Consider the following 27,368-nt stretch of genomic DNA (forward strand, 5'->3'; position numbering starts at 1 on the left):
ACGGCACACCAGCGAAGGGACACCCCTCTGCGCATACCGGGGCACAGATTACAGACGGTCCGGTTTCAGCTGCTAGAGAGCGTGAGAAATAGAAAATTATTTGTATCGCAAATTGCACGTGAGATTACATCTCTCAGCAATGCAGGTCCCACTTCATTCGCCCTGAATTAGTGATCAAAACAATGCCCCCGGGTTTTCTTTTTCACAGCGGTGCCCAGGATTCCATCCTACTTATCTGAATAGCCTGATGCCGGGGGGAAGGAAGGAGCCGCCTTGATGAGCCAGCCGCCAGCCCCGCGGCTCCCCTTGGCCGGGAGGGAGCAGCCCCGGCTCGGACACTGAACCCCGTGCCAGGATCCCCGAGCCGGCGGCTCGGGAGGGACGGACCCGGCCGGACCCTGAGCTGGTTCCCACAGGCTCCGAGGCTGAGGCCAGTGCCCGCCGCCGGCTGTAGCCGAGCCCTGGCACGAAGGACCCTGCCCGGCTGGGCTGGGCAGCCAAAGGCACGAACAAACGCCGCCTGCGCTCCCACGCTTAGAGAAGGAGCGGTATCGGAGGTCCATGTAGCGCTGTCACAACTACAGATCCGGATCTTTAATCCCCCTAAGGCTCATAACAGAGTGGAAGCCCAAAACATAACTTATCCCTCACTGAAGGGCCACTCCCCTCCGCAGACTGACCACCACGGAGCCGGTTCTGTGCAATCAAGGTGGCCTAGTTAACTAGAGTTCAATTAATGATGTACATGTCGTCAGGGACACAAACAGCATTAGAATAGCTCCTCTCCTTACCATCTCAAATGTTTCCCAGGATATACGTTTTAAATAAAAGGTGAAGACAAAACCAGTTCTTAAAAATAATGTGGAAAACATTGTCTTACAACACAGAAAATCTATTGTGACTCTCTCACAGAGATATTTTTAAAAACAGATTACAAGATGAATTATATTAAAACAAAGGATAGGCAATCCTAAATAGATAATCCTAAACCCCAGTCCAGGAATATTCAGTGAAAGAAATAAATTCATAGGATGACAAACTTTAACCAAGAGAGGAGATTTTTTGTCTCTTCATTTAATAAGATATTTATGAAAACACTTTACATCTCTTTCTAGACACTTCATACCTTTCTGCCTTTTAAAATTGAGATTATGTTTTTCTTTCTCTAGATATTTTTCTTCATAATTTTTAAGATGGGAAAAAGGAAGACGTTTCAACAGGTAAAAACTTCAGTAAAGGTATGCTGCCTTTTCCTGTGTAAGGGTCTGATCTACGCAGCATCAAACAACAATGAAAATACTGTCAAATCTACCCAACTTGTACTTTGGTAGAAATTTACAGGAAATTAAAACATTTTATTTTCCATCAAAATTTACTGGAAGTTGAAAACTCACAGCTGGCTACACTGAATCCAAAAATTACTGTACAATTCCTCAGAGAGAATCAAAGGGACAGAACAGAAAAAAGACACACCAATATAATCCATTCTCTGCCTTTAGAGCAGCTGGTTCAGTTTTGCAAATATAATAGTTTCGCACTGCTAGCAACTAGACATAAAAACTCGAGCTCCTACAGCATAAAATTATTCTTAGTCTACACTGCTTAGTAGAGAAACAAATGTTTCTGGTTGTTATTGGATGATTTGTAGCTGCTTCTGTAGTAAAGTTTGAAGATAATGATAAAGCCATACCTCACATGGGAAATTCTTAAACATTGACCTTTAAAACCTTCAGCTTTCCATTTTGTTTCATGACAATTTTACAAATTCTCCAAGGGGGAAGAAAAAAGTCCTGATCACACACTCCTGAAAAAAAAACTAGAGCAAAAATGGCTTCATTTGAAATTTAGTACATAGAAAGTTGGGTTTTTTTGTGGTCTAATTCTTTTTTCTCTGGATGGATAAGAATGAAAAAGACAGACAATTCTAAGTATTGGGGGGGAGGGAGCTTAACTCAGTGTGTCTGCTTAATTATCTTATAAAATGAAAATATACTTAATTCAATTGTTCTGCACAATTAAGAAATTAATTAATTAACTGAAGTATTAAATATAAATTTGATGGGATTTGACAAAATATCTTGACACTTTATTATTAATGACCAGAACACTCAAATTTTTTGAATCACCAGAATGAGAATTCATTTGCTGAGTCATGCAAAGGCATGCTCAGAGGCCAAAGGCATACATGGATATTGGGCTGAGGAAGGATGTGCCTAGAATTGTGCCTCCCACCCTTGTTCTGTTAAACATAAGGGCATATGGAAGACACAGATGCCCCACTTGCTGCACAGGGCTGCAGGGCTCTCTATACCCAGTACAGCTGCACAAAGGATCTTGGTTTAGGCAGCCTGGTTTAGTCTGGCATGTGGGATAACAGAGCAGGAGAGCAGCTGTGGTGCTGTGCCACCAGTGGAAGAAACCCTGGAGCATGGGGGCAAGGCCTCCAGAGGTGGAACAAGTCTCATGTGCAATTTGTTACATTTAATAGGACTCTGTGTGTGTTCTATCCCAAATGTATGTCATAAGAATGGAATATTTTTAATGGACACAGAGGTAGGTAGCCTTTGGCAACCAAGCAGCTTGTGCCTGAATCCATCCCTTCCTCCTGTTTGATGGATTCTGTTTAGATATTCCTCCCTAATCAGGATGACTGTTCAGCACACCTCACTGCTCACTACCTGCACCCCACTACTGCCTCTTGGCATGGACCAGGATTTCCTCACTCCCTGTATTTCTACAACTTCCACAGTTCCCTCCTATGCTTTCCCATTGAATTTCAGAAGTTCACCCCATCTCTGGCCAAAGACCATCCATCCTCTTTTAGAAATATATCCCCACTAAGTTTCCACTTCGTAGTTTGCTGTAACAGACCCGGCAATGATATTAATGCCACCAAATGAGTCAATCAAATAAGTTTTGGTATCTGCTGGTCACAGCTATGCTTCTGGAGTTGGTGGGACAGTCAATGTTCATGGTTTAAAAGGACAAAATAGAGTCCAGGACAAATATTATGGGCTGCCAGCAAAATAAGAAGGAGTTGATCTAACTAAAAAACTTCTGGTAACAACTAGAAAGCTAGTGATAAATATTGAAGTGCTTATGAGATTATAGAAAGGCTCCTGCTCCTGATGATATCCTTGCATGTTCTCATGCTTGTCAGGGGTGTTGCTCAGACATCTTTTCATTGGGCTAAGACCTCCCAGAAAAGCTTTACTATCACAGTCATGAAAAAACTGAGTCGGCTATCGAGTCACTTAAAACTATGCACACATGCTCTCAGCTAGGTTAACACCACTACTTGCATGAGAACTTTTAAACTTACCTAACTTCACGGCAGTGGTTTAATTTTACTTTTACATTACAAGCTCTCCTTTTTTTTTTTTTTTTTTGGGTCAGATAGGAAAGTAAACAGTACTGGTGTTCAATAATTTTTGCACTTCAAATGATCTCATTTAGACTTTGAAGTTCAGCTTTCATTAATTGAATGGAATAGGAAAAGAGGCAGCATCTATCTCAGCTGCAGCTTTCACTTTACAACTCCAGCTTTTATTGGACTACATTTAGAATGGAAGTAAACCAAAGCCCAGTTCTGTAGTTTTAAGCTTTAGTCCAAAAGCACATTTAGGGTTACCAAAAAACAGAACGTGGAAACATGCAACCTTTTTTTATTGTTCTTACACTAAAAACAGCAGTGTTTTATATGGCTTTAGTAGATTTTTTATATGGGATTCCTTTAGATGGAGAATTTGGATATACACATTTAAGGAAATGCATATACTGAAATTAACATTGCCAAAATTATGCCATAAAACAGAGTAAGCAACTGCACCCAACTAGCATCATTATGAAAAGTTTTACAGTACTGATCCTAGATCCAATTTTGGGTTTCCATTTTGAGGAAAAAGTAATCCCAGATTTATTGTGCCTACATGGCATGGGTAGCAAATTTATTTCAATATTTTTTGGCCTGTAATTTCAAGCTATGCAATTTTAACACCACTCAATTTATTACTATTACATTTTTATTTTACATGTATGCTGGCTTATACTTAAGACACTTTTGCTCATTGCATTTCTAGAAGTACAAAGCCCTTCCAATGACCTAAAATAAGATTAAAATCAGAATAAAAGCAACACTCCAGACCATTAAATGCAAGCATTCTAAAATTATCTGACATGATAGCTAAGTCTGATGGTGGAAGGTCTACTCTGTTCCACAAGCCTCAGCGTGGAAGCACCAGACAACAGTGCTTGTTAAATCACTACCCCAGACCTTTTTTCTTTCTACCTTCCCTTTTATTACACAAAGGGAGTTCTCTTCTTAAAAGAATTGGTTATGAGGCTGTGTGCTTAAAAATGAATGCCCAATTTTGTTGCAAGCCAGCAGTGTTGTAAAGTTTGTTCCCAATTTACAAAAAGACTGAGCTCACAGAGGTGTCTGTGTACAAGGATGGGCTGGCTCTTAGGGCACTTCTATCACAGAATACATTAAGAAAGCCCTTTGTCTGACCACAAAAGGACTTGCATATTAGTCTCAGGAGGAACACATTCCTGCCCATGGACTTTATTTTCAAAAGGATAAAAGTGTGCTTTCTTCATAGGCAAAGGTAAGGCAAAGAAATCCAGGTACTCAAGAGGATGAGGCTGCAACAAACTGCCACGGTCAATTTAATTGGAGGTAGAGCCAGAGGCAACCATAAAACCATTAGCAATACAGATGTTAGGGATCCCAAAGGAACCAAGATGCCACAATGGAAAATATTCTTTGTGTGATATTGTCAAGATTCTGTGACCGGCAGTGACCTCACAGAAACCAAACTGACCAAACACATTGGTAGGATGGAAATACTTAACATGCAGTTCAGGATATATTCACAAACAATTCAGAAGTACAACTTGGAGGCTTTCTCCTAAAGAAGTGCCACATTTACTCAATAATCACAGTTTATCAGAATGTGTGCCTTAAATGCTCCCTCCAAATTGGTTAAAGATCAAATCTTTTTCTTAGTGGACATCCATATAAAGACATAAGAACTTCTATATGTTATCTAGAAGTTAAGCATCTCAAAGACTGTTTAATTACACAAATCTTTCCTAAGTGCCACCTCTAGGCTATGTGCCCACCTACCACACACAGACATTATTATTAAATGCTTTTTCTCTAATGGGCATCTATTGAATAGGCCATGAATTATGGAACTTTCTGTTCCATAACCACAGGATAGTCACTGGCTCATTATTTTTCCTGGGTTTAGAGTCCAAGCTATTTTTCCATACTGTATTCTTACTATACCAGGAATAGCAAAAATGTTTAACTTCTCAGTTTCCTAAAGCCTTCTAGATGAAAGAGCCATAATCATAAAGGTAGGATTTGCTTTAAAAGCATGAAAAGTGAAGAGAAACATGTGAAGTGTTACTTTTCAATCCACTATAAACAGCTACATTTGACAACAGTGCAGCCAATTGTACAACAGAAAGTTCACCACCCCAATGGGACTGTTGACTTTTTTCTGCTTTTAGACAAAAAGCAGGTTATGGTAATCTGAATATTAAAAATCATTCTTTAATATAGCTCTGTAGATACTTAAACTTTTCCATGATGCTACAAACATAATTCTTTCTTTACCCTATGCATTGTCTTACCTTTGGCTCAAGGTGAAGATCTACTTTCTCTTTGAAAGTACTATCACAAGGCCTACACTGCTGTTAGAAACTTGCAAGATCTAAAACAGGGATTCTCAGTACCTGCAGATTCACTGTGGAGCAAAGGCAGATATGGGAAAACTAAGCCAATGCTTCCAGAGAACCCTGTTCTAATTCTTAGATTAGCAGAGAAGATTCCAACACCAGTGGTAACATTTCCCCCAGCCTTTTGAAGAATCAGTGAACACCGAGAACCACAGAAACAAAATCCATGGGCTGGAAGGACAGTGCTGGGGAGAAGCACATAGCCATGAGGCCAAGAGAGCTGTGCATAGGAATGCAATACAGCAGCATGGGAAAAGCCAGTGTCATTGTGGCTTTGCATGGGTTGAAGAGCAGGGTGGACTGGCAGAGAGAAGGAAGCAGAAAGACAGGAACACCAGATTCTTCCATCATTTAAAGAATCCTCTGGTATGAACTGAACACCAGTATGGGCTGGTTGTAAACCTCCAGAAACGCCATCTGCTCTGATGGCAATGGCTGCTGGCATCTCTTCATGCTGACGTGGCCATGTGTCCCACCTGAGATGTAACCTTAACAGGAACAGAGCCAGACAAAGTTCCTGCATTCATTCAGGTGAGGATTGAGGTCACACTGAGAAAATATGGGTGCTATACCTCAAAAGCAGTGTGAGGTTCAAAGCACTCCTGGGGACTGAGTAAATAAATGAGCACATCCTTCGTGGTACAGAGAAATTCTACATCTGCATTCACATTCTGGATGACAGACAGTAATTTTGCTTAACTGCCTCCTAAGTTATCATGCCCACTATTTTGAATTCCAGTTATTTTCAAAGCGGGGCAGTGGGCATGAACCCTCTGGTGGAGGCAGCACGTGCCGCCTGCCAGCGCTGCTGAGCCACCAGAGAGAGTGGGAGGGACACTGACCAAAACACACCCCTGTACACAGACAAGCTTCATCTCCACTGGCTTATGCAGGCACACAGGTATCAGCTAAAGAAGCAAATACTTTCCACTGTTCTAATCAGCACTGGCTTCTGTCAGAAACCCTCTACAGTGTGGATCTGTATTAAAATGTTTTCAGCATTCAACTTGTTCAGCATTCTGAAGGTGGGAGAAATTGCTGGGGTACACTGGAAAAAGGTTCCTTAGGGAACAATACTGAAACTATGGAGTGAAGAGTATAAGCACCAGAAAGGAGAAACCCACGAGTTGAAGGAGACCAAGAGCCCTGAAAATGAGACAGAAACAGAATGAACAGACTATAACGAAATGGGACATATGCAGGGAGAAAAATGGAGGAGGAGGAAATACAAGGACAAGAAAAAATAGCTATTTTATAGTTAGTTTAAAAAAAAAGGAAGTGTGATGGTCTTTGGCAATAAAACAGGCAGGCAGAAGCTCTGAGACTTAAAAGTGGAACAGTCAGAACAGACTATAACGAAATGGGACATATGCAGGGAGAAAAATGGAGGAGGAGGAAATACAAGGACAAGAAAAAATAGCTATTTTATAGTTAGTTTAAAAAAAAAGGAAGTGTGATGGTCTTTGGCAATAAAACAGGCAGGCAGAAGCTCTGAGACTTATAAGTGGAACAGTCAGAAGTCAGATATTGAGTGATCTGAGTCATGTACAAACTTCTGAAGGATTGTACAAGTCTGGTCTTCAAAGTTAATCATACTACTAGGATTGACATATAGTTTCTAAAAATATATTGATTTAAAAAGAGCAATGTCTTTTATTGGTCATGTCTCACAGAAACTCTCCTTGCTCTTAAAACAACTTTTTTTCTGAGTAATTTCCTTTCTACATAAAATTCAGGAGGTCTAAGCAGCATCTAGGAAACAAAGATGCCCAAAGCATCTAATACAGGATAAGTTTTGTCTTATGTATCACAGCATCAAATATACTAAACTAAAGCCTTTTTAGCTGATACTTTTTAGGTGATCCTGTCTAAGTCAAAGACTTACCACATCTAGAGATCAGTTAAGACATGTGAATGTTTTTCGGTCACATATTCTTGTTTCACTCTGTAAACTAGGGAGAAAGAATGTCTCCAGAAATTTGTAGCCAAGGATGAGAACAGCAAATAAATCTGCCTGAGCCACAAAAGATGATGCCAGTAATTCCCAGAAAGGGGCACTTCAGCTCTGCAGCAGCAGCTGGAAGGAATGTCTGGATTCTGAAGGGACCATGAGCACAGCACAGGAGAGGGGCCTGTCTTTGGTAAAAATGCCAGACACCAAAATGAGCTATTAAGTAGTGTATAAAGGATAGTAGCACAAAGCTGTAGTAAATTCACATCCACTTTACAGTCCCAAATTCCTTTTTTTTTTTTGTGCACTCTAAACTAGAATAGAAAATGTAGAAGTTAGTTCAAGATCTCTTGTTTGAAAGTACAAATTTATTATTTATTCTACAGGTCCTAGAATCCATTCTACAGGACCAAAAATCATGTCTCCTGATAAGTACTGTTCCCTTTCTTTCAATTTGAAATGTTTGTTACTCAGAAAACTAGATGCAAGCTCTAATGATAATGGAAGTCTCTAAATAAGATCTTAATTTTCAGCAAATATAGGACTTAGCCTGATGCTTTGTAAAAGTACTGCCAATATAACTATGGATGTTGAAGCAACTTACAGTGATGTAAGGGTACTTGGAAGTACTGCATTTCCTCTTCATGTAATTATTTTAAATGTTGTGTTGACAACATAATTTATTTTCAGATTTTTTTTACAGCTAATGTATGTATTGATTATGAGATGAACTGCATCCAAAAGACAAACTAATCTCTATTTACAACTTTATCCATATTAGATCCTTTATGTAATAGATTAATATAAAGCTTTATTCTGCTCTGAAAAATAGACAATTATGGATGGCCATCATTCCTTGGTTTACATACCCTGAGTATTTTGGCTTCAGAGAGTGGACTGGGGGTGGAACGCCCTTGTGCAGCTGCTATTTCCAGCTGATGGTCAGCTGCTACCTTGCTCGTGCATGTTGAGCACTGGAGGACACTCAATTTGAGCTGTGGAGGCACCTCCCCTAATTGGTCCCAACATTTCTTTCCTCTTTGATCTCACAGTTGCTAGAAATGAACCTTGTTCCCCAAGCACGTAATTCCTTGAAAGGTACACATGATATACACACACCATGTTGCCCCTGTAGCCTGAAGTCTGAGTGAAATGATGTCAATTAAACAATGCTTCATGAAGTTCCAAAAATGCTACATTTTCACAAAGAATAAATCACAAAAGAATTAAATTAGCCAGATTTTATACCCTTACACCATAGCACAAAATTAATTCCATGGTATTTTCAGTGCCTTTTGAATAAAATTTATGTTCATTATTTTTACATAAAATTTTTAGTAAGTTAGCCTGTAAGTGACAGATAAAGAAAGCAAGCCACTATATTCTTGATATGATGGTCACAAAGCCCGGGCAAACACTGTTTATTGAGATAATATTACTCTAGTTCTCTATTTCAACATTAAATTGTTGGAATAAAATGCATAACAAAAAGTTTCTTGGAGACTACACTAGAGAAAAAATTATATTAACAAGGAGGAAATTTTCTAGCTTATGATGTATTGATTCTCCGAGTGTCTAACAACCACGTTTGTAAAGTTGTGCGGGGCTCATTCATTTGAGAAGGAAATCAAAAAGCTGTAAAATAAGTGCAGTAAGCAGTTTTGGCCTCAAGAGGGCAATATATCACCACGTCTGAAAAGTTTTCGAAAAAGAAGGAAAAAAAATTACTTTTTACTAAAATAGAACAGATGCTGTTTGCTTGTGGGCAAGTGCTAAATATATTGACCTCTGCTGTATCACTGACATGACTTAAGATATAATGACCACCATTCCTTTTCGAAATCAGAACGTTTAATTCAGCATTTCCTATTTTTCAAGGCTAATTGGTTAGAAGAGGTTAAGTCTGTCACCTCACTAGAGATATTGTAATTCTTTGACCCATGAACTTGTTTTGCAGTTAAGATTTCTGAATTTTTAAAAAGGAAAATTGTGATTGCCACTCTTTGCTAAATATGTGAACAGTAAGGAGAGATTAGGATTCACCACCTCTACTCTTTACTCCATTATTATTCCTCTGGTTTCCTCATTTAGCCTCCTGTTATGCACCCGGTTCCTGTTCACCTGCAGTCTCCAAAGACATCCTGTCACTATTAGTTCCTCCATTAACTTTTATTCATTTGCTTCCTAATTCATCAACTTTCCATTTTAGAAAGATTCTTTTTTTAGTGATCTCTAGGGGGCCTTCTTCTACACCCTCTTTAGACCCTAATTCTGAACATTTTTTATCCCCAGATTTGGACATATTTGCAGAACGAAATTTTTAAAAAATCTCGGAACTTATTTCCTCTTGTCTTATTTTTAATTGCAGAAGCTTTTCTGGTTTTTTACACAATCACTTTTTATCTCCTGGCCTTCTCTACCTCAACAAAGCTGCAAGAGATCTGAACTACAATACATGACCCTAGTTTGGACATACCTGAGACATTTTTAGTTAGCTTCTATAATTGTCTTGCAGCTAATGGTGCAACAGATGATTTTAAATTACCCTGTCTTCAGTCATATATAGCTCAGTGAGGAAACATTCATGTAGTCACATGCTGGCATCAGGAGAGAAAAAGCACTTAGTAATATTAGGTTACTGTGACTTGAACATCTACACTGTCTACTACCGAAAATCTGTCTGCTTAGTGGTTCTTCCAATGTTAGCCTGGAGAGACTCCAAACACTGGCAAAGAAAACCAGAAGCAAATCTAGTTCTCACTTGGGAAAACCTTACTTGACCTGAATGTAAGTCAGTGATCAAAATAAGTCTTTATTAACAATTTAGGAAAATTCAGATACAACCCCAGTTTGATACAGGAAGAATACCTCAGCTGTTTGTGAGGTTTTTCTCTGCTCCAAAACCTGAAGCCAAGACAAGAAAACTATTTTTTGCCCTTTTGGTTACTTTCAAAATAAATAAAGAAAAACTGCATAAGCAGACAGGCAGTCTGAAACAAGCCTCTGAGAGATAGTTTCCTGACCATATTTACCACAAATTATATTCACTCTGATGACAATGATTTGAGAGTCAGCATGATTTAATGGTTCATTCCTGATCATAAGATACTGGAAAGGATAAAGGAAAGAAAACTAGTTGCTGTCAAAATATATAAAGACACACAAGAAGAAAAAGATATGAAGAGATTTTGAAAAGTTATGCAATAATCTTATGTAAGTGGATTTGATCTTTCCTTTCAGGTTAATCCTCTCAAGACCCTTGCTCGTTTGTCTTGCTCTGATTCATCTCTAGCATGTACACATTTTAAGGCAATGATGTGTTAACAGTAGGTAGACTGGAATTTGATTTAGGTGAAAATTAGCAGCAATGTATTATTTAAAAAATTAAATATTTAGAATAGAGCACAGAGATTTCTGTATATTGTATGTTTCTGGAATATCCTGTACTTCCTCACAGAAGATATATAAAACATGAGTACCACAGAGACTAAGTATGTTATGTAACATGATGTTGTAAGCTAGACCTTAAGACATTGTGAAAGGCATATCCCTATGAATGTAAAAGGCAGTGAACATTCTCTCTCACCCCTTTGTATTTACCATTTTTAAGGGAATATTAGTACAGTAATTTCAAATGTAATAGTTTTCTGTTTCATAATGGAGGCACTTCAAGGAGCCATAAAAGCAATACAGTAAGTAGGTAACAGGACAGATCTGAAGTTATCTCAAACTCTTCACAATGAACCAACCTTCTCCCCAGCACCTATAAGACAGCAGTTACAGATGACTCAATCCTAAATAACAGAAGATCCTTCTTAAACCACCACATTCACACTGAAGTAAATTCCCAATAGCAATTTGACTGTTTTGAAAGCTTCCAAACCTGCTTCAGTGGTTTCTGCATGTCTTTCCCTGCCTTCATGAGAAAACTTTTGCACCAAACAATCACAGACAAAAGAGCTTCTGTACACTGATAGAAACAAGTATATCATAAGATCACCTTGAAGTCACCAGTGATTCATTGTCCAAATCACAGCTGTGTCCCTGTTGAATCTGGAGCCTCTGTTGGCTATCTAGGTAAGCCACCTGGCGCCCACTGCTCACCTTCCTGCCTATCCTTGGCTACAGTGAGAGCAAGCTCACCTCTTGCAGTCTTACTCTTCCATCTCTCTACCTTCAACCCTTTTACACCCTTTAGGCTAATAGCAGAGATCCACAGATCTTCAACCAATATCAAGAAAGTTTCCAGTTCACAAATAAATAATGTGGATGCTCTGAGTGTAGAGCTTGTGGCTACACTGTAGTATAGATGATTAAGACATGATTCTGGGTCATAAAGCCAATGGTCACATAAAGCTGACCTGACTGTGTAAGAATGGAAATGGAGGGCTCACAAACATTTATGCAAAAGAAGCTGCTTCTTGGTTCATCTAAGCGGCTCACAGCCATCCCTGTGGTATCTAAATATGTACAAAACAGTACAGAATTGTGAAGCTTTTGCAGTCAAAGGTCTCACATCAGATGCGAGCCAAACATTGGATATAGGCATATCCACTACCACCAGCTCTAAATGCTAGTGAAGACATACCCTCAAAGCAATGCCTAATAACTAAAATTATCTGGGAGCAGGTTTCTTTCCATTCCTTTCTCTCCCTCTCTCTTCCCCTCCCTTCCCTTCCCCCCACCACAAATTATTTGGAATGACTTGCCAAACCCTGAATGTAAAAAATCCCTGATCTAAAACTACTCACTGCCAAATCATTCTGAGGTCTTTAGAGTGGAAATTCAAACCATTCTGAACAAACATATGCTTCACAATAGATATGTTTCATTAAGGAAGCATAATTCCTGCAGTCAGTTGCAGAGTTAAAAATGCAGAATTCTCACAGCTTAGATAGAAGCTGCCTTTTTTTTTTTTTTTGAAATTGCTGGTTTCAAACATGCTCAAACTATTTCTGGTAAAGCAAATGCCAAAGAAAAGTGAATGTACTTGGCAGAGCTGTTTAAAATTCAAGCAAACTGTTAGGAACTAAGTGTTTTGAAGGAACAGAGGGCTCACTGTATTTCAATATCTTCTAGCAAAGCTCTATTTGTCTGCCTAAATCTGAGAGTTCCATATGTATACAACATTATTGCTTAATAATGGTTTAACCAGCTTGAAGGCTTTTGAAGCAGGGGAGCATCATCAGACCCAAAACAGCAAAGCACAAACTTGTCTCTCAGTACAAAATGTGAAGTGACATTTTCAATTATGCTGCACCAAGCAGCAAGACTGCTGAGAAAACTGCAGAGCTGCCAAGGAATTTCTGGATCTGATACCTCTTTCACTTACTGTTTTTTATAAACTGGTCTTCAACCAAAAGGAGTATTTCAATCTAAATTGTATGAAGTATAAGTAAGATTCAGAAATGAACAGATTTTGGCAAGCATACTGTTAGGAAAACTATGAAAGGCATTTATTTTAAAGGAGCAAATATTAGAAGCACTAAGCTATCGAAAGCAAGAGGTATAAGGGGAGCACTACAACACTTCAAAAATCCTTTATCTGGTAATCCAAAAAAGCCAGGTCTGTGCCATGTTGATTATGTTTGCTTTTTTCCTCCCATTCTGACATTGCTGGTTTCAGTTCTACGTTTCTCTTTGTTGCCAGGATCAGAGTTATCAGTTCCTATTTGCTTTTCACTACCTTAGCCCCACAGCTCAAACTGCATTTGACTTCTCTCAAGTTTTTCCCTCTAATCACCTCCAAACACCTCCAAAACTTCCCGTAAAGCAATCCAGCTTCTACCTTACCTATACTGGTGTGTTTTCAGTCCACTCTCTGTCCAGAAGGAACTCTGTCCCCTGTCAATCTAAACAAATTATTTCCCCTCTGTGTCAGCTCTCCAGCCATTTTTAACAAACTGGCTCTCCACTACTCAAATGGACTTCCAGCCACATCTCCGTACCAAACTTGCTCTACCAATCCATTAAACACTTGCAGAAGTCTACCATTCAGTTACTTTTTGTGACTATTCTCTAAAAATGGAAATCTTTCCCACCCCAACAGACCAGCTATTTGCCACAGTAACAAGTTCAGATATGATATTGCATGCTCCTCTACAGGCTGCACTGATCCTTAGGTCCCCCTTAACAGGAAAGTCATTCCCATCACTACAGTTAAAACAGGGTCTTAGATCTCTGCTCTCCTGGGGCATCCTGGGCTCAGGAGGGGTAAATGGTTACAGAAGGGTGAAGGGCTCCCTGCCTGGGTCCCGGAAGGCAGTAAAATTTTTATCCATCCCTTTGCTGCAGGAACCCTGGGGCATGCTGTAACTGACAGCTGAAAAACTCATAGATCAGCATTATTTTATCTCCTTATCACATCCAGAAGGTAGGATGCTAAGACTAACTGGGCAACATAGACAAAATATGGAGTCAATGGAGTTCAGGACAAGTTTATGAAATGTGATGTACTGAAAATGTGGGATCAATCGATATCAAATTGCTTCTTGCAGAGGAAGTTCAGCTGCCTCTTTCAAAAATTGAGCCTGTGATAAAACAAGCTATAAATCTATATAACAACAACACAACAACAAAAACAATCAAGAACAACAACAAAAAAATAGCAATGTGGGCCATACAATTAACCCTGAGGCCTACAAAGCAAACACATCTTCACTTTAATGAAGTGTCTTGCAAATTGTTAGAAATGTAATTTTTAATAGTTGCCTCTGAAAACAAGTAGATGGAATTATCAGTGACCACATATTATAGCACAAGGATATCAGTATAGTCAATCTGGTATCAATTTCTGGAAAAAGAGATAAAACTGCCAGAACAAGGTCTCTTTACTGTTACTATATTTTATTCACATAAAATGATTGAAAAATATATTGCCATTAGATCAGTTCAAAATAAGTTTTTGCTCCCAATTTTTTAGTTTGCACATAAAATGGGGGGAAAACCCAATTATTAATATGATTCTAAGGAAAACAGCTTTCTCACAGAAAGCAAACCTTGAAGCATTCTCAAACTGATACTCTGAAGTTCTAGTGTCACATATGAGAAATGGCAAAGAGCCAAATTCTTATAGCAAATAACTCTATTGGCATTATCTGTGAGAATGCTGCTGTTATAGCTGTTTCCCTTTTACTGTAACAGAAACCATATAGCCTTTTCTGCATTCTAAAATTCATTTGGGGCAGCTCCTAAAAGCTAAACTAAAACAATGAGAGGAACTTTCAGAATTTGCTATCACTCATTTTCACATTTAACTCCAAAAAGCAATTTCTGAAACATAAAAGTAACAGCCTCATAAATTGTTTTGCACCCCAGAACAAAGGTGCCTATTACTAAGGGTACAAAAACGTGCCAGAGGGTTCCCTCCAGTAGAAGACAAAATATGACAAGATTATGCAATATTTATTGCAAAGCAAGAAAGTGGCCCTATGTAAAAGCAAACAGGGCTGTTGAGCAGAGTTCTATCTGTAGACAGACAGGAATATTAATGCCCATGCAAGGACATCAACCTAATTTGCAAGTATGAAGCATAACAATTTATCAGTTTCTGCCCATGACTATAATTTCTATAACTAAGAAATTATTATTTTTTAATGCTTAAGCATAATTTCAACAAATTACCTTCTGTGAATATATTACTAGATTTATACTAATTCAAAATTATTCCCATAATAATCATAATAAAATACCAAAATTTCCTTGTTTTTCCTATTACCTAGCTAAAATATTACTTTCAATGATTTTGAGGCTTCCAGTTGTTTCTATGTTGTCATAACCTCAAAATGAAAGACTAAGTTATTTTAGTTTTGTTTACATTCTTAATAAATAAAATGCATCATGCTAGACATTTGCAGCAGTGCAACTGGATTGGATTGCTAATAGGAATAAGCATTCTTCTTCTGTCCTCAAAATTAAGTTCACCTTTCATATCTGACTTCTTCAGCACAAAACTGCTGCTAACAAAAGCAGTACTGAATTATTGCTGACATATATTTGTGAAATTAGGAAGCTCCTTTTTGAGTAGGATACATGTTCTTAGATAACAGAATTAACACAAGAGCCAATTTACAATAATTGAAAAAAGCAATGACACATTTTTGATTCTTGTCTTAGGGAATTGTGAAGCAGGAGATAGAGTAAAAGAAAGAACTTAATTGTGATACAGGTGTGGTATTTTTCCTTAGATTCCTCTTTGTTCACAATATTTCATAGCATCTCATAAAGGAGGAATTTTCTGTTTTCTTATTAGTTATGTCATACTAAAGTATCTCAGCAAGGCATCATATTGTCACTGAGACAGGATTTACCTTGGTCAGAGCTTTTGAAAAAGTGAAAAATTGATTTTTAATTAGTCTTACAAGAAGATTTAATAACAAGTAATAATAGAAAAACTTGGGTAAATAAGCAGCTTGAGGAAAACTTATATTTCTTTAAAATAGTATAATTTTTTTAAGTATTTGAAAAATTTTCACCTGGTTGTTTTTATTCACTATTCAGGAAGCACAGTTAGTGAAATATGAAACTTATGTGCTGCTTTTAAGCTGATGGAATACTGAGCTCTCTCTTCCTAGCAGTCCTCTTTGCATCTGCTCTTCTTTCTGTTTAAAGCCCTTCTTTTACTATGAGCCAAACACACTTCATGAGATTATTTTCAAATTCCACATTAACACTTTCCAAACATTTATCACAACCAGAAACACTGAGAAATTGTAGAAAGTGCAGTGTCAGCAGCAGTCAAGTTCCTCAAGGACAAGAGCAGCAGCTGGGGTCACTAGCTAGAAGGGTTTACCCTGGCCACAGAACAGCTAACTACTCTTAATTGCTGTCACAAACTCAATCCACTCTCCAGAGGAGGTGAGGAAAGGATGGAGGGGAAGAGGGTGTTTACATCTGCAGCCATTTGTTACAGCTGATTCTTACTCCTCCACTATGGTAGGATTGAACTGCAGCTGCAAGGACTCACACAAAGACAGACGGCCCCTCAAAAGAGAATTACCTTTTCAAAAAGTTTGATAAAAATATATATGGTGATTTGAGAGTATGATACAAGAAGTCTCTCTGCCACCTGTTTCGGGCCAAAAGAAGTCAGCATCTAGTGGAAGGCACTGGTCCCTAGACACTCAACAATCCCATTCTTAAACAGGCTCTTGCAGTCTCGTTTGAAAGACAGCATCTTATGTATTCACAAGCAGCTTTGATGGGCTTTGCTGCTTTCACAGAATGAAGGGCTCTGTACCTGTCAGCTTCAGCTGGACTAATTTTCAACACTACACAGACTCAAGGACAGAAACATTTTGCACTTACTAAGTCAGTTCTTTCATCAAAGTCTGGAAGATGAGCCCCACCCATGAAGACAGAGGGAGAAGTTTGCATCATTACACGCTGCCCTTTACAGCTGACCCCTGTTGCACCCTCATTTGTTTAAGCAGAAATTTCTCTTTCTGTATTTTCTACCCCTACTTTATATTCAAATATCTCTCGCTCAACTATTTCCCTACTAGTCATAATACTTCCCATGCCTTCAAAAGTTACAGAAACTGTGCTTGGTAAGAAGAAATTTCTGGCCATATTAAACTAGTCCTATATTGCAGATATCAGATTTGGCATTTAGACCAACATAACCCTTTAACGCATGTGTTATGAATTTTAAAGCATTTTGAAATCCAATAGAGATGGAGCTTTCTTTTCTGAAAACTTAAATGCCACTGAGGATGGGCATGAAATGTTCTGAGGTGAAGAGTTCTCTGCAATGGCCAGGAAGACGAATGTCAGAAAACTGAAAGAAACATTTACTGTGAATGTAATCTAAGAATTATATTAGTGAGATGGCTAGATCTTTATTTGATTATTCATTCAAATTCACCTCACTTTCCAAAGTTTATCTTTATTCTCAAAAAGACTTCCCAGTGAAGTCCCATCTCATCTGAAGTTTAATGGAATAGTATCAATTATTGCTCTAGCATATTGCACTAATACACTGCTATTATTTAAGAAGGATTATATAAGTTAATAAAAATAAAGTGATGCTTAGTTCCACCAACACAGGAGGGAAAATAATCACTGCAAGGGAAGAGAACTAATTAAAAAGAAATGTTGCTATTATACCTAATTTGACAGGAATCAAGATTCCTATTCTTGGACTAAAGCAAATCATTTTAATGAACAAAATAGGCAGACGATATCAAGTGTAATTTCATTCAAATACAGCAAAGATCCCTGGTTCTCTAATTTTATTTTACCTTTCCTACAAAAAATACCCATGTACCCAATCCTGGCAAAGAGAAGTGCTGTTGGTAAAATACTGTTTTACCAAGTTTAAAGGCATTGATGTAAGTAAAATAATATAGGCAACTCCTATTTAGTTAAAGTTAAGTTCAGTCCATTATAATTACAATAATTGCTGCTCTTCTCTACTCCCAGCAGTCACTAGAGAAGATGATTTTCAGCATTAGAAAAAAAAAAAGCAGCCTTATCCCTGCCAGCAGCTCCATCTCCACACACAGGCTTCTCAGGAACATAGTAAAAGAATATAGGATTATTGCCTTACCTCAATTTTTTCCCATATGGTTTCATAATTCTCTTGATGTTGTATATCTTGCATCAGTTGATGAATTAAAGCTGATTTATTTGAAGGAGAAGTCTCATTCCCTGTGGGCTGAGTGGCAGCAGTCCTTTCTGACTTTTCTTCAATGTATTTTTTAATGCAAGATACAGGCATACCAAGATCTTCATCAGAGAGAATATCACTGAGAGGCCCAGATTCAATACTGTCACCTAAGGAGGATACTATATCACTTGAAGAACTTGGTGAAATTCTACCCCTTTTTTTGTGCTTTTTTGTCTGGTATGTTGGATACATTTCTGAATCTGAGTTCATTTCTGACAGCTCCCAGTCATCAATGTTTTGAATGGTTTCTCTTCTGGGCTTTTGGGGCAGCAACTTTGTCAAATTTTCAAGTTTTAAAGCTAATACTTCAGTCTGTTTGAGATGTGAAGGAAGTGCTAAATATTCATCAGATCCATACCATATCTCGTTGTCCTTAGTGGTTTTTTGAGTATAGTGTGGTGTTGAAGATAAGCTTTTATTTTTCTTCCTTCTCAGCAGAAGAGGGGATGAGCTGGAAAGCTCAGAACCAGCTGAAGAAGCACTGTTTTGGCTACACACTGGGGAGCTGAAGGGCTCAGTTTTACCTTGTGATTGCCCATTTGGATCTCTCTGGTTACAAGAATCTGAGGATGCAGAAGAATCTGTTTCTGTCTCTTCCAGCGACTTAGAGCTATGAGAAGTAATTCCGTTCTGCAGAGAACACCCTCTTTTTTTGACCTGGGTTGATGGAGCTGTTTTACACATACTTCCAGGTGTTCTGTCAGTTTTCTCTTTCTCTGGAGAATCATGAGACTTGTGCTTTGATTTTTCTTTACTGTTGTAGAAAGTACACTTTCCTAGAATTATGGGACTGTCTTTGAAGTGATTATTTATTGTGTACTCAAGATTCTTATCACTTATTGTATTTAAGCAATCATATGACTGACTAACTGCAGACAGACTGTTAGTATATGGTGGCTGTAAAGCTAGGCAAAGCTTGGACCTGTCTGGAGGATCTAACAATGAGGGTGTACTTCTACTCATTTCATTTTTAACTATTTGAGAGATTTGCCTTTTTAAATCATTGGCTTCCATATACTCTTTAAACACATCATCTTTCAGAAACAGACCTCTTTTTGGCAATGTAGGCTGCGTAGGAGAGTCTTCATTATAGTTAAAGCAGTCTCTTATGGACCTCTTAGGTGTTGAATTTTCACAGTGAGAGTGTTTGATATTTTCACCAGTGTGCTGTGGAGGATTGCACTCTGGATTCTTTGATATGGAAACTGCTTTGCTGTTAGTAGGTAAAACACCATTTTCAGAGAAAGGTTCTTTAGAAAGAGAGGAATTTCCAGAAGGAGATGCTAGTGAAAGATCATGTGATGCTTTCTTGTCTTTGGTTTCTTCTCCATCTTCTGCTGAAAGAGGTACATGATTTTCTTTCTCCTTCAAAGCTTCATTACACTGGGAAGCAATGGAATCTGTTGCTACTGCAAGTAAACCCACACTTCTGATAAGTCCTGGAAATTCCTTATCCATCTCACTGTAGTTCCACGATTCAAATGATTTTGCTTTCCCTTGACTGGAGGTCATGTCATCCAGAGCACCAAGCAAATCCTCACTAGGACTGTAGTCAGATAATTCAAATGCAGTAATACCACAATCCAGGGACAAGTAATTTTGAGAACATTTGATGGTTAACTGTCCAGAATCATCAACTTCAGTTAAAGAGTCAAGACGATCCTGAAATACACAAAGAAATGGTTTTGGTTTTTTTTGGAATATTAATTTTCATACACAGAACACACAAAGTTATGAAAAAAAACCAATTCCTGTGTTCCACTGCCTAACATTTAGAGAAGGGTTCATCACTGACCTGCTGCTTTTTGTCCTGTAATAAGCTAACCATTCTGGAGTATTTGGGAATTAAAAATGGCAGTAAGTTGAAAAATGCTTCATTTCAGTCTGGTACAGCAAGTTACCTAAAACAGCAACTCACTTTTGTGATGGTATTTTCCTCATTTAATTCTGCTTCCAGTTTTACTTACTGTGTAGGTGGGGATTCAGAAATTCTATACAGAAGACTTGAAGCATTTCCTGTGTTGACTACATCAAACAGGAGGCAGGGTAGCTTGGGGGCTGCTGAGTGTACCAGTCTCCTTGTTAATCTTGTTTTCTCAAAAATCCATGCTGTTCTACCATCTTTCAGTTGATTGGCAGAATGTTTTTTCCAAGCATCATGCAGCAATGATGGACATTTGTTCCCATAATTATAAGATAGAGACTGCTAATTACATTTCTTTTTTTTTTTTTTTTTTGGTAGCATTATCACCTGAAAATTTATTTGCCAAATATTTAGAGCACAAATGAAGAATGGCACAAGGAAAAGAAACTATAATGTTAAGCCTCCAGCCTGACATGTTCTCTTGTCAATATTTTCTCAATGGAAGTCCTTCAATCTCAGAAAAATGGACATAGCCAGAGGAGATCATCTCCAGTGGCAAATGAGATTTTAAGATCAAAGTCAAATTAATGCTTATAAATATTTTGGTCTTTTTTGAAGGATAATAAAAAATCTGATGAGATTAAGATCCAAAACTGCATGATAAAAAACATTCACAGCAAAATTATATTTAGTATACAGTGTAAAGCATATTTTCAGTAGATCTTCCAGTATACAAGACTTTTGCTTATAGAGACTACTTTAAAAAAATATCATGAAGGGGAGAAATTCATGTTCTAGCATTCTAATTTTACATGCCTAAATCAGTATACTGGTCTTTCTTACCAGGTTTGTTCTCATAATAGTTTTTTGAATCAAACTCTGAGTATCTGCAGTAGGTTTATGTCTGAATTATTCTCTGGAATAACTTGTCTCACTACACTGCCCAAATCCATAGTTTAAAGACCCATAGCATCATGCTTGAAGAAGGTGCAGTAACCATGTAATCTCTCCAAATCACAATAAACTACATGGATTTGGTCTGAACAGGAATCCTATTGATAAAGAAGGCTATTGTTTGCCAACACCCATAAAAACATACAATATCTGAGCCCTGTACTCCATCCACAGCCCCACCCTTTACTTACAGTAAAAATAGAATAAAATCCTCCAGCTACTAAAAATATTTATAGAAAAAATTTACTAGAAAAGTATCAGCCATAGTCTTGGATACTGAATGTATCTCTTCTTTAGAAAATTCTATCCAGATGTAGATCCCATGCCACAAATTTGGCATTGTCAACAGCTCAGAATTAAAAGGGGAATTTTCTATAAATCTGTCAAATTTATATATTGGAGCTGCATTTGTTAAGGAAAATAGTGACTAAACAAGGTGCATTGTCCTTCTAATATCAGGAAATTATTAGAAACTGTAAAGCCATATATAAATCAAAACCTTTCCAAGGCCCCAAAGGCCTTTATTTTTTCTGAATAATGAGCTCCATTCCTTTGTCTCTTAAAATGTGGTTATTTACATTATTAAAATTTACAATCCTATGCATTAAAACATCTTACTTGGTCATTTTCCAAGCAGCCTCTGAAATGTGTGTTCAGATGAGTTTTATTTAATGCCAGTATTATCATGCTTTTATTGTTTTTATCTCAGAAAAATATTAAATTTAATTATTTATATGGCCACCAATAGGAATGCTGTCGGTATTTTTTTTTCCTTTTCATGTAGTAATGCTTCCTTTAAAGATCCAAACACTAAAAAAACCCATGGGTAAGAGTAGATACAATTGTCTCTACATTCTATTTTATTTATTTTTTATGTTCATCAACTAAAGCCAGTATCATTATACCTCATAAAAAAGCCTGAGTACCTGAAGGTTAGAAACTGCAGAGCAATTTCTGTGGACCTATTCAAGCAATAGAGCAGAAATTTGATATAAATTTTGTATTCCTGCTATTGCTAGTCATTAAATTTATCAAATATTATTTATGTTTTAATTGGGGTGGATACAAAAAAATAATTTCAGTATATTGCATGTCATAGCACCATGTAAGCCTATCTGGCAACATGTGTTTTCCCTGCTGAAAAATAATCTTTTCTTGCTCAGTCAGTCCTTGTCTCTATAGCAGGGATGGTTTTTACAGCAGCTGTAATCAGATCCAGATGGAACATTTCCTGTTTCTTAGTATCTGAATATGCAGCTTCTTTATGTCTTGAAATTACCGTGTCCTTGTCATAAAATAATGACTCCCCACTGACTCACAAACCTGGGTATAAAGACAAGAGCAGATTTCCTTCAGCCCTGCCAGCATTTTATCAGCAAGGGCAAAGCAGAAACTGAACCTGAAAGAGCCAGGCATGTACACATCATGAGGAGGAGGTGTGGAAGGTGGGCCTGGGCATCTCTGAGCATTGATTTCTGGACTACTGCCTTCGTTGTGCCAAAGAAAAATATAAAACCCAACATGGAGCAGAGAATTATTTACATTCTCTTTGAACTTGAGTGATATGAAACTCAGGACATGTCTAGGGGACTTCTGACTTCCTCTGTAACACAGGTCACAGAATTCACGTCACTGATCTAGAGGTCTGTTTCTGTAAACGCACTTAACCATTACAAAAGCATTTTATCTTAATCTTAGGACCATCAAATGAAAAATCTTCAACATGCTATCTATTAGCCATTAATTACCCTATCAAAAATGTCCATCTTCTTTAAGTTTAAAAAAGTAGGCCAGTAGTGTCCTTCTAATTAAGTAAATATAGTAATGATAAATTGAAAGGAAAAGGCATTTTAGTTAAAGGAACTCAGCTTTACAAAACATTTACAGGTATGTAAATTTGGCATACAGTCAGAGTAAACAGTGTACAATTCTTGCATCACTGTTTCTCAGAAAAAAATGCATGACTGCTTAAAGGCATAATGCAGAATTGCCACTCAAATAAAGACCATCATCTTGCTATAGGGGAATGTTGACCTAGGCTGGAAAGTTTTGGAAACATTTTGTAAGTTTCACATTTGTGTACTGAGAAAGAAAATGTCTAAACTTTCACTGAAGAAATCACAGCACACTGAAATTAACTTTTGAAATGGCTGTAAACCTTAAATACCTAAGTGACCAGATGAACCACTTTGGAACAGATGCACCTCTGTAAGTCTTTCAAATCCTTTCTGTAAAATATTTCAATCAAGAGAAAACATTGCTAGAAAACATTGCCACTAGTATGACATTTCTGAAAGTTGATCTTAATTTGTACTAATTTGGTTCAAAAGAACAGGTATCAGCTATTTTTTTTAAATTAAAACCAATTTAGCAAAATATCTAGAAGTAAGTCATCTTTAAAACTATCATCCTAGCAATTTTAAATGTGCAAGAGGGATGAGGTGCTTGGAACACAGATAAAACCCTTCAAATTGGATTTAGTTACTGTACCTCCTTAGTCTCTTCAGAAAATGCTTGCAGAATATCAGTCTGCCTGGTGTAGTTTCCATTGGCATCCTGTAGCCCCTGGAGAATCCGTTCTCTCAGAACCAGGACAGAAACACGGAGCTGGTGCCAGAGCAGTTGCACGGTATGGATATCGACTATCACATTGACAGAGTAAGACAGAAGCTTCAGGGAAAACTCAGTCTCTAGCAGAGCATGAATTTGTTCAACATGATCAGATATATCTTCACAAATATCCTGTAATGGAAAAATAAAGTAGATATTTAGCTAAGGGCATGGTTCTTTCATGGATCAGATCTACTTTTCATGTACTTTTAATTAAATGCAGAATAGATTTTTTCATAGAGGAAATACACTGTAATTAATACATCCAGACTTTTTTTTTCTTTTTTTTTTATTCATGGCAATGCTACAGCAAATGAACCAGCAGCTGTCCTGTTTGGCAGTACTGCTCAGTAAGTGCAGAGACAACACAAAATAAAGAAGGATGGCACAACAAGATCACATGAATCACAAGCAGAAAATTAATACCATAAAGTGACATCCTAGAAGACAGCAATAGCAATGAAAGTGGTGAGATTGCCAGGAGCTATCTCCCTCTCTGCTACACACACACACATACCCACCAGTTAAAATGCAAAGAATCTGGTCTGTGCCATCATCAAAAATTTCATTTGGACAGAATTTAAATCTAACCTCTATCACCAAGAAGGACAAAACTCTGGGATCGACTCAATGGGAATAAGCTATTTCTGCTGCCCATTCCTGTCTGTGGTAGTGACAGGACACTGATTTTTGCATTGCCTTGCTCTGGGCACAAAACTGAACACAAGACGGGGACAAAAGGAGAAAGAGAGACAAAAGAGAAGCTGGAAACAGCTGTGTTGAGAAAGGAGAAAGAAAATATCAGTTACCAGGTAATAAAGCTAAACTTTTGATGGGATGGTGTCCTCCAAATTTAAAACTAATGTTACAGATTATTAAAGTTGTATTGCATACGGAGTAAAATAATTTCAATCTACTCTTAATTTTCTTTGTTGAAGGACAAATCACAATGCTAAAGAACATTTGGGCATATGTTATTGAGCAAACCACTCTATAACACTTTTGTTTGAAAACTATGTGTAAAAAGTATGTTATATGCAAGTAAGAAAATGTGACTAAAACATTGAAAAAAATTGGCACTGGATTCTAGAAGTTTTTTCCAACATCTCCGGCAGTGACTTAAAGTGAGTAAGATTAAGGTGACTTAATAACATATTTAAATCAAAGACCTACTTATTAAAAAAATATTAATTTAATTCAAACCTTCTGAAATCTCCTTTATATACATGTAAATAAAAGTGAAAATAATCATAATTTTGCATTTCAAATTTGCTATTGAAACAATACTATCAAACAATTGCAATGAAATCTTATGTCTCTGATGACTGGGGTTTTGTATGGCAGTAGCATAACAGGAAAATCAGAAAGCATGATTATTTCTAAATTAATAATACACAACAGTATTTTCTTTAAGTTCAGATTTGGCATCTTGAGAATGAAAGTAAAGACAAAGTATTTAATATGTAATTGCATGTATGTAACAAATTAAGCCAAAATCAAATCTCTAGATAATACTAAATAATTTGTGCAACAGATAGTACAATATTAGCTGTTATCAGGTGCCATTGGCAGGAACTCATTTTAATAAAACACTGACAGTTACATCAGGTCCTCTGCAGGAGTAGTTCTCAGAAATGCCAGATGAGCACAAAACTTTGGGGTTTCAATGAGGAGATCATTGCAGATGCATTGAGGGAAAGGCAGTATCTCTTCCCCTGTACCCTCAGTCGTTGTTGTAACAAGCAGCATCTCTGTTTGCAGGTACAACACACACAGCCTCACCTGCCAACGTGCAGTGCTGCAAGTGCTCAGGGCTTCCAATATCCACACACTTCTGGGTGAGCAAATGGACACTAGTTACCAGATTAGTGTGCTCATCTATGCTACAAACATGCAGACAGAGCTAAAACTCTCTGAGCTTTGGAAAAAGATCATATTTTCCATTTAGCCAACTACAACTGATACTCAACTGAAAAGCACAGCTGTAATTGTATGTTGTTTAAAATGTTTTAAAGAATATTTCTAATTAATTAGTTTAACTCAATTTGCATTTACTTCTTCAAGAGTGTTAATGTTTTTTTTCCTCTTGGCCATAAAGAAGTTTAATTTTCATTTCAGTGATTAAAAAATAGATTGTGTCCAGTAACTGTAATTTTGTAAATTAGACACAGTCTACAGAAAAGTACTTAATTGACCTCCATTTAGACTATTTATGTGAGCAAGCTTAAGGATGTGCCGGACTCCAAAACAAGTTTTTAATATTTTCAAGCTTCACACATACAGTTACATGCTGAATTCAACTACCATATGAATTCTCAAAGTGGTTGAAAGCAGAAAGCCATAAGAAGAAAAAACTAACAATGAACAAGTGTCTTCTGACAAATGTTTGATAATGTACTGAAAATACTGGCTAATGCATCTAGGTAATACTCTAAATCAAGAATTCAGACCCACACTTGAGACAAGTTTTCTCTTGATGCCCCATTATGCTAGCTACAAAAGCATCTCAGGCTTCTAAAGTAGACAAACTTTCCACAAAAAGCCAACTTTGTACTGAAATGCAATCCCAGCACCACTTGGGGTTTGAAAGAAGCAGATATTCAACATATGCTGTTAATTTTTGCATGGCTTGCTAGAAGTTGCTCATTTTTCCTCAAAAAGCAAAGTCTACTTATTTACAGATTACTGTGGCACACAGCAACAGCCAAGTGCTTTATGTACTAACAAGGTAATTAACAGCTCCTTACAGCTTCAGTAACATGGAGAGAACCTAAGCCCAAACTTGGTCACATCCAAAATAACATTCTCTGATCTTATCATATAAGACTACCATGTCAGTAACACAAAGCATCAGCTCTTAAAGGATTTAGGTTATAGACAGTATGGGTGGCTTACATAAAGCTTATAAAAAATGAATTTTGGGCCCTACTGATACCCCCTTTCCTTAATTTTAACTGTCATATGATGGTGTGAAGGTGAAGGCTGTGCCAATGACAGAATAACTGTGTAAAAATGCTAGCCTTCAGAAGAAAATCATTACAAAGAAATGCTAACTTTTGCCATGTAAGTTAATGCTGATTAGTGTTCAGCAGAACAGCATTAATAAATCTGCATCCTATTTACTTGCATCTTTTCTCTACACTTGACTGGCACAAATCAAGCATATCAAGAGGAAACAATACAAATGCCAAATCCAGCTGACATTTTCTAGTTACACTTTTTACCGTACCTGATGTCTACATTTACATATTATTCAGTAAAATTAAATAATTACAAATAGCACAGCTTTGAATTTAATATTTTTTCATAATAATTCACACAGTTCAAATAGTGTACAAAAAAAAGTCATGTAAAAGTTATGTAAATTGATGATTTTATTGAGGCTCAGTATCAAGACCTGGTGCAACATGGTTTCATTCTCCTCATTCTTCCTAACTCCTTGTAGGTGACAGCATTGGATAGAGCAAAACCAGCAGAACACTGTTTTGTGCCTTTCTACACTTTGTATTTATAAATAAAGAACAGCAGTGTCACAAGATAGTACCTAAAGGCTGCCATGAGTGCCACTTGCT

At 37.4% G+C, this 27,368-nt stretch overlaps 1 protein-coding gene across 2 annotated transcripts in view; it reads right to left on the reverse strand.

The window, feature by feature from the left end:
• Positions 1-27,368, reverse strand: part of AKAP6 (A-kinase anchoring protein 6) — a 258,488-nt gene that overhangs the window by 156,227 nt on the left and 74,893 nt on the right. For both annotated transcript variants that reach the window (XM_031064172.1, XM_031064168.1), the window contains exons 3-4: positions 23,677-23,928; positions 18,249-20,030 (exon numbers count right to left, since the gene is read on the reverse strand). In XM_031064172.1, the coding sequence (XP_030920032.1) occupies positions 18,249-20,030; positions 23,677-23,928 (2,034 nt within the window). The remainder of the gene's footprint in view (positions 1-18,248; positions 20,031-23,676; positions 23,929-27,368) is intronic.

This window comes from Geospiza fortis, unplaced genomic scaffold (genome assembly GCF_000277835.1).
Source record: "Geospiza fortis unplaced genomic scaffold, GeoFor_1.0 scaffold54, whole genome shotgun sequence".
NCBI lineage: Eukaryota > Metazoa > Chordata > Aves > Passeriformes > Thraupidae > Geospiza > Geospiza fortis.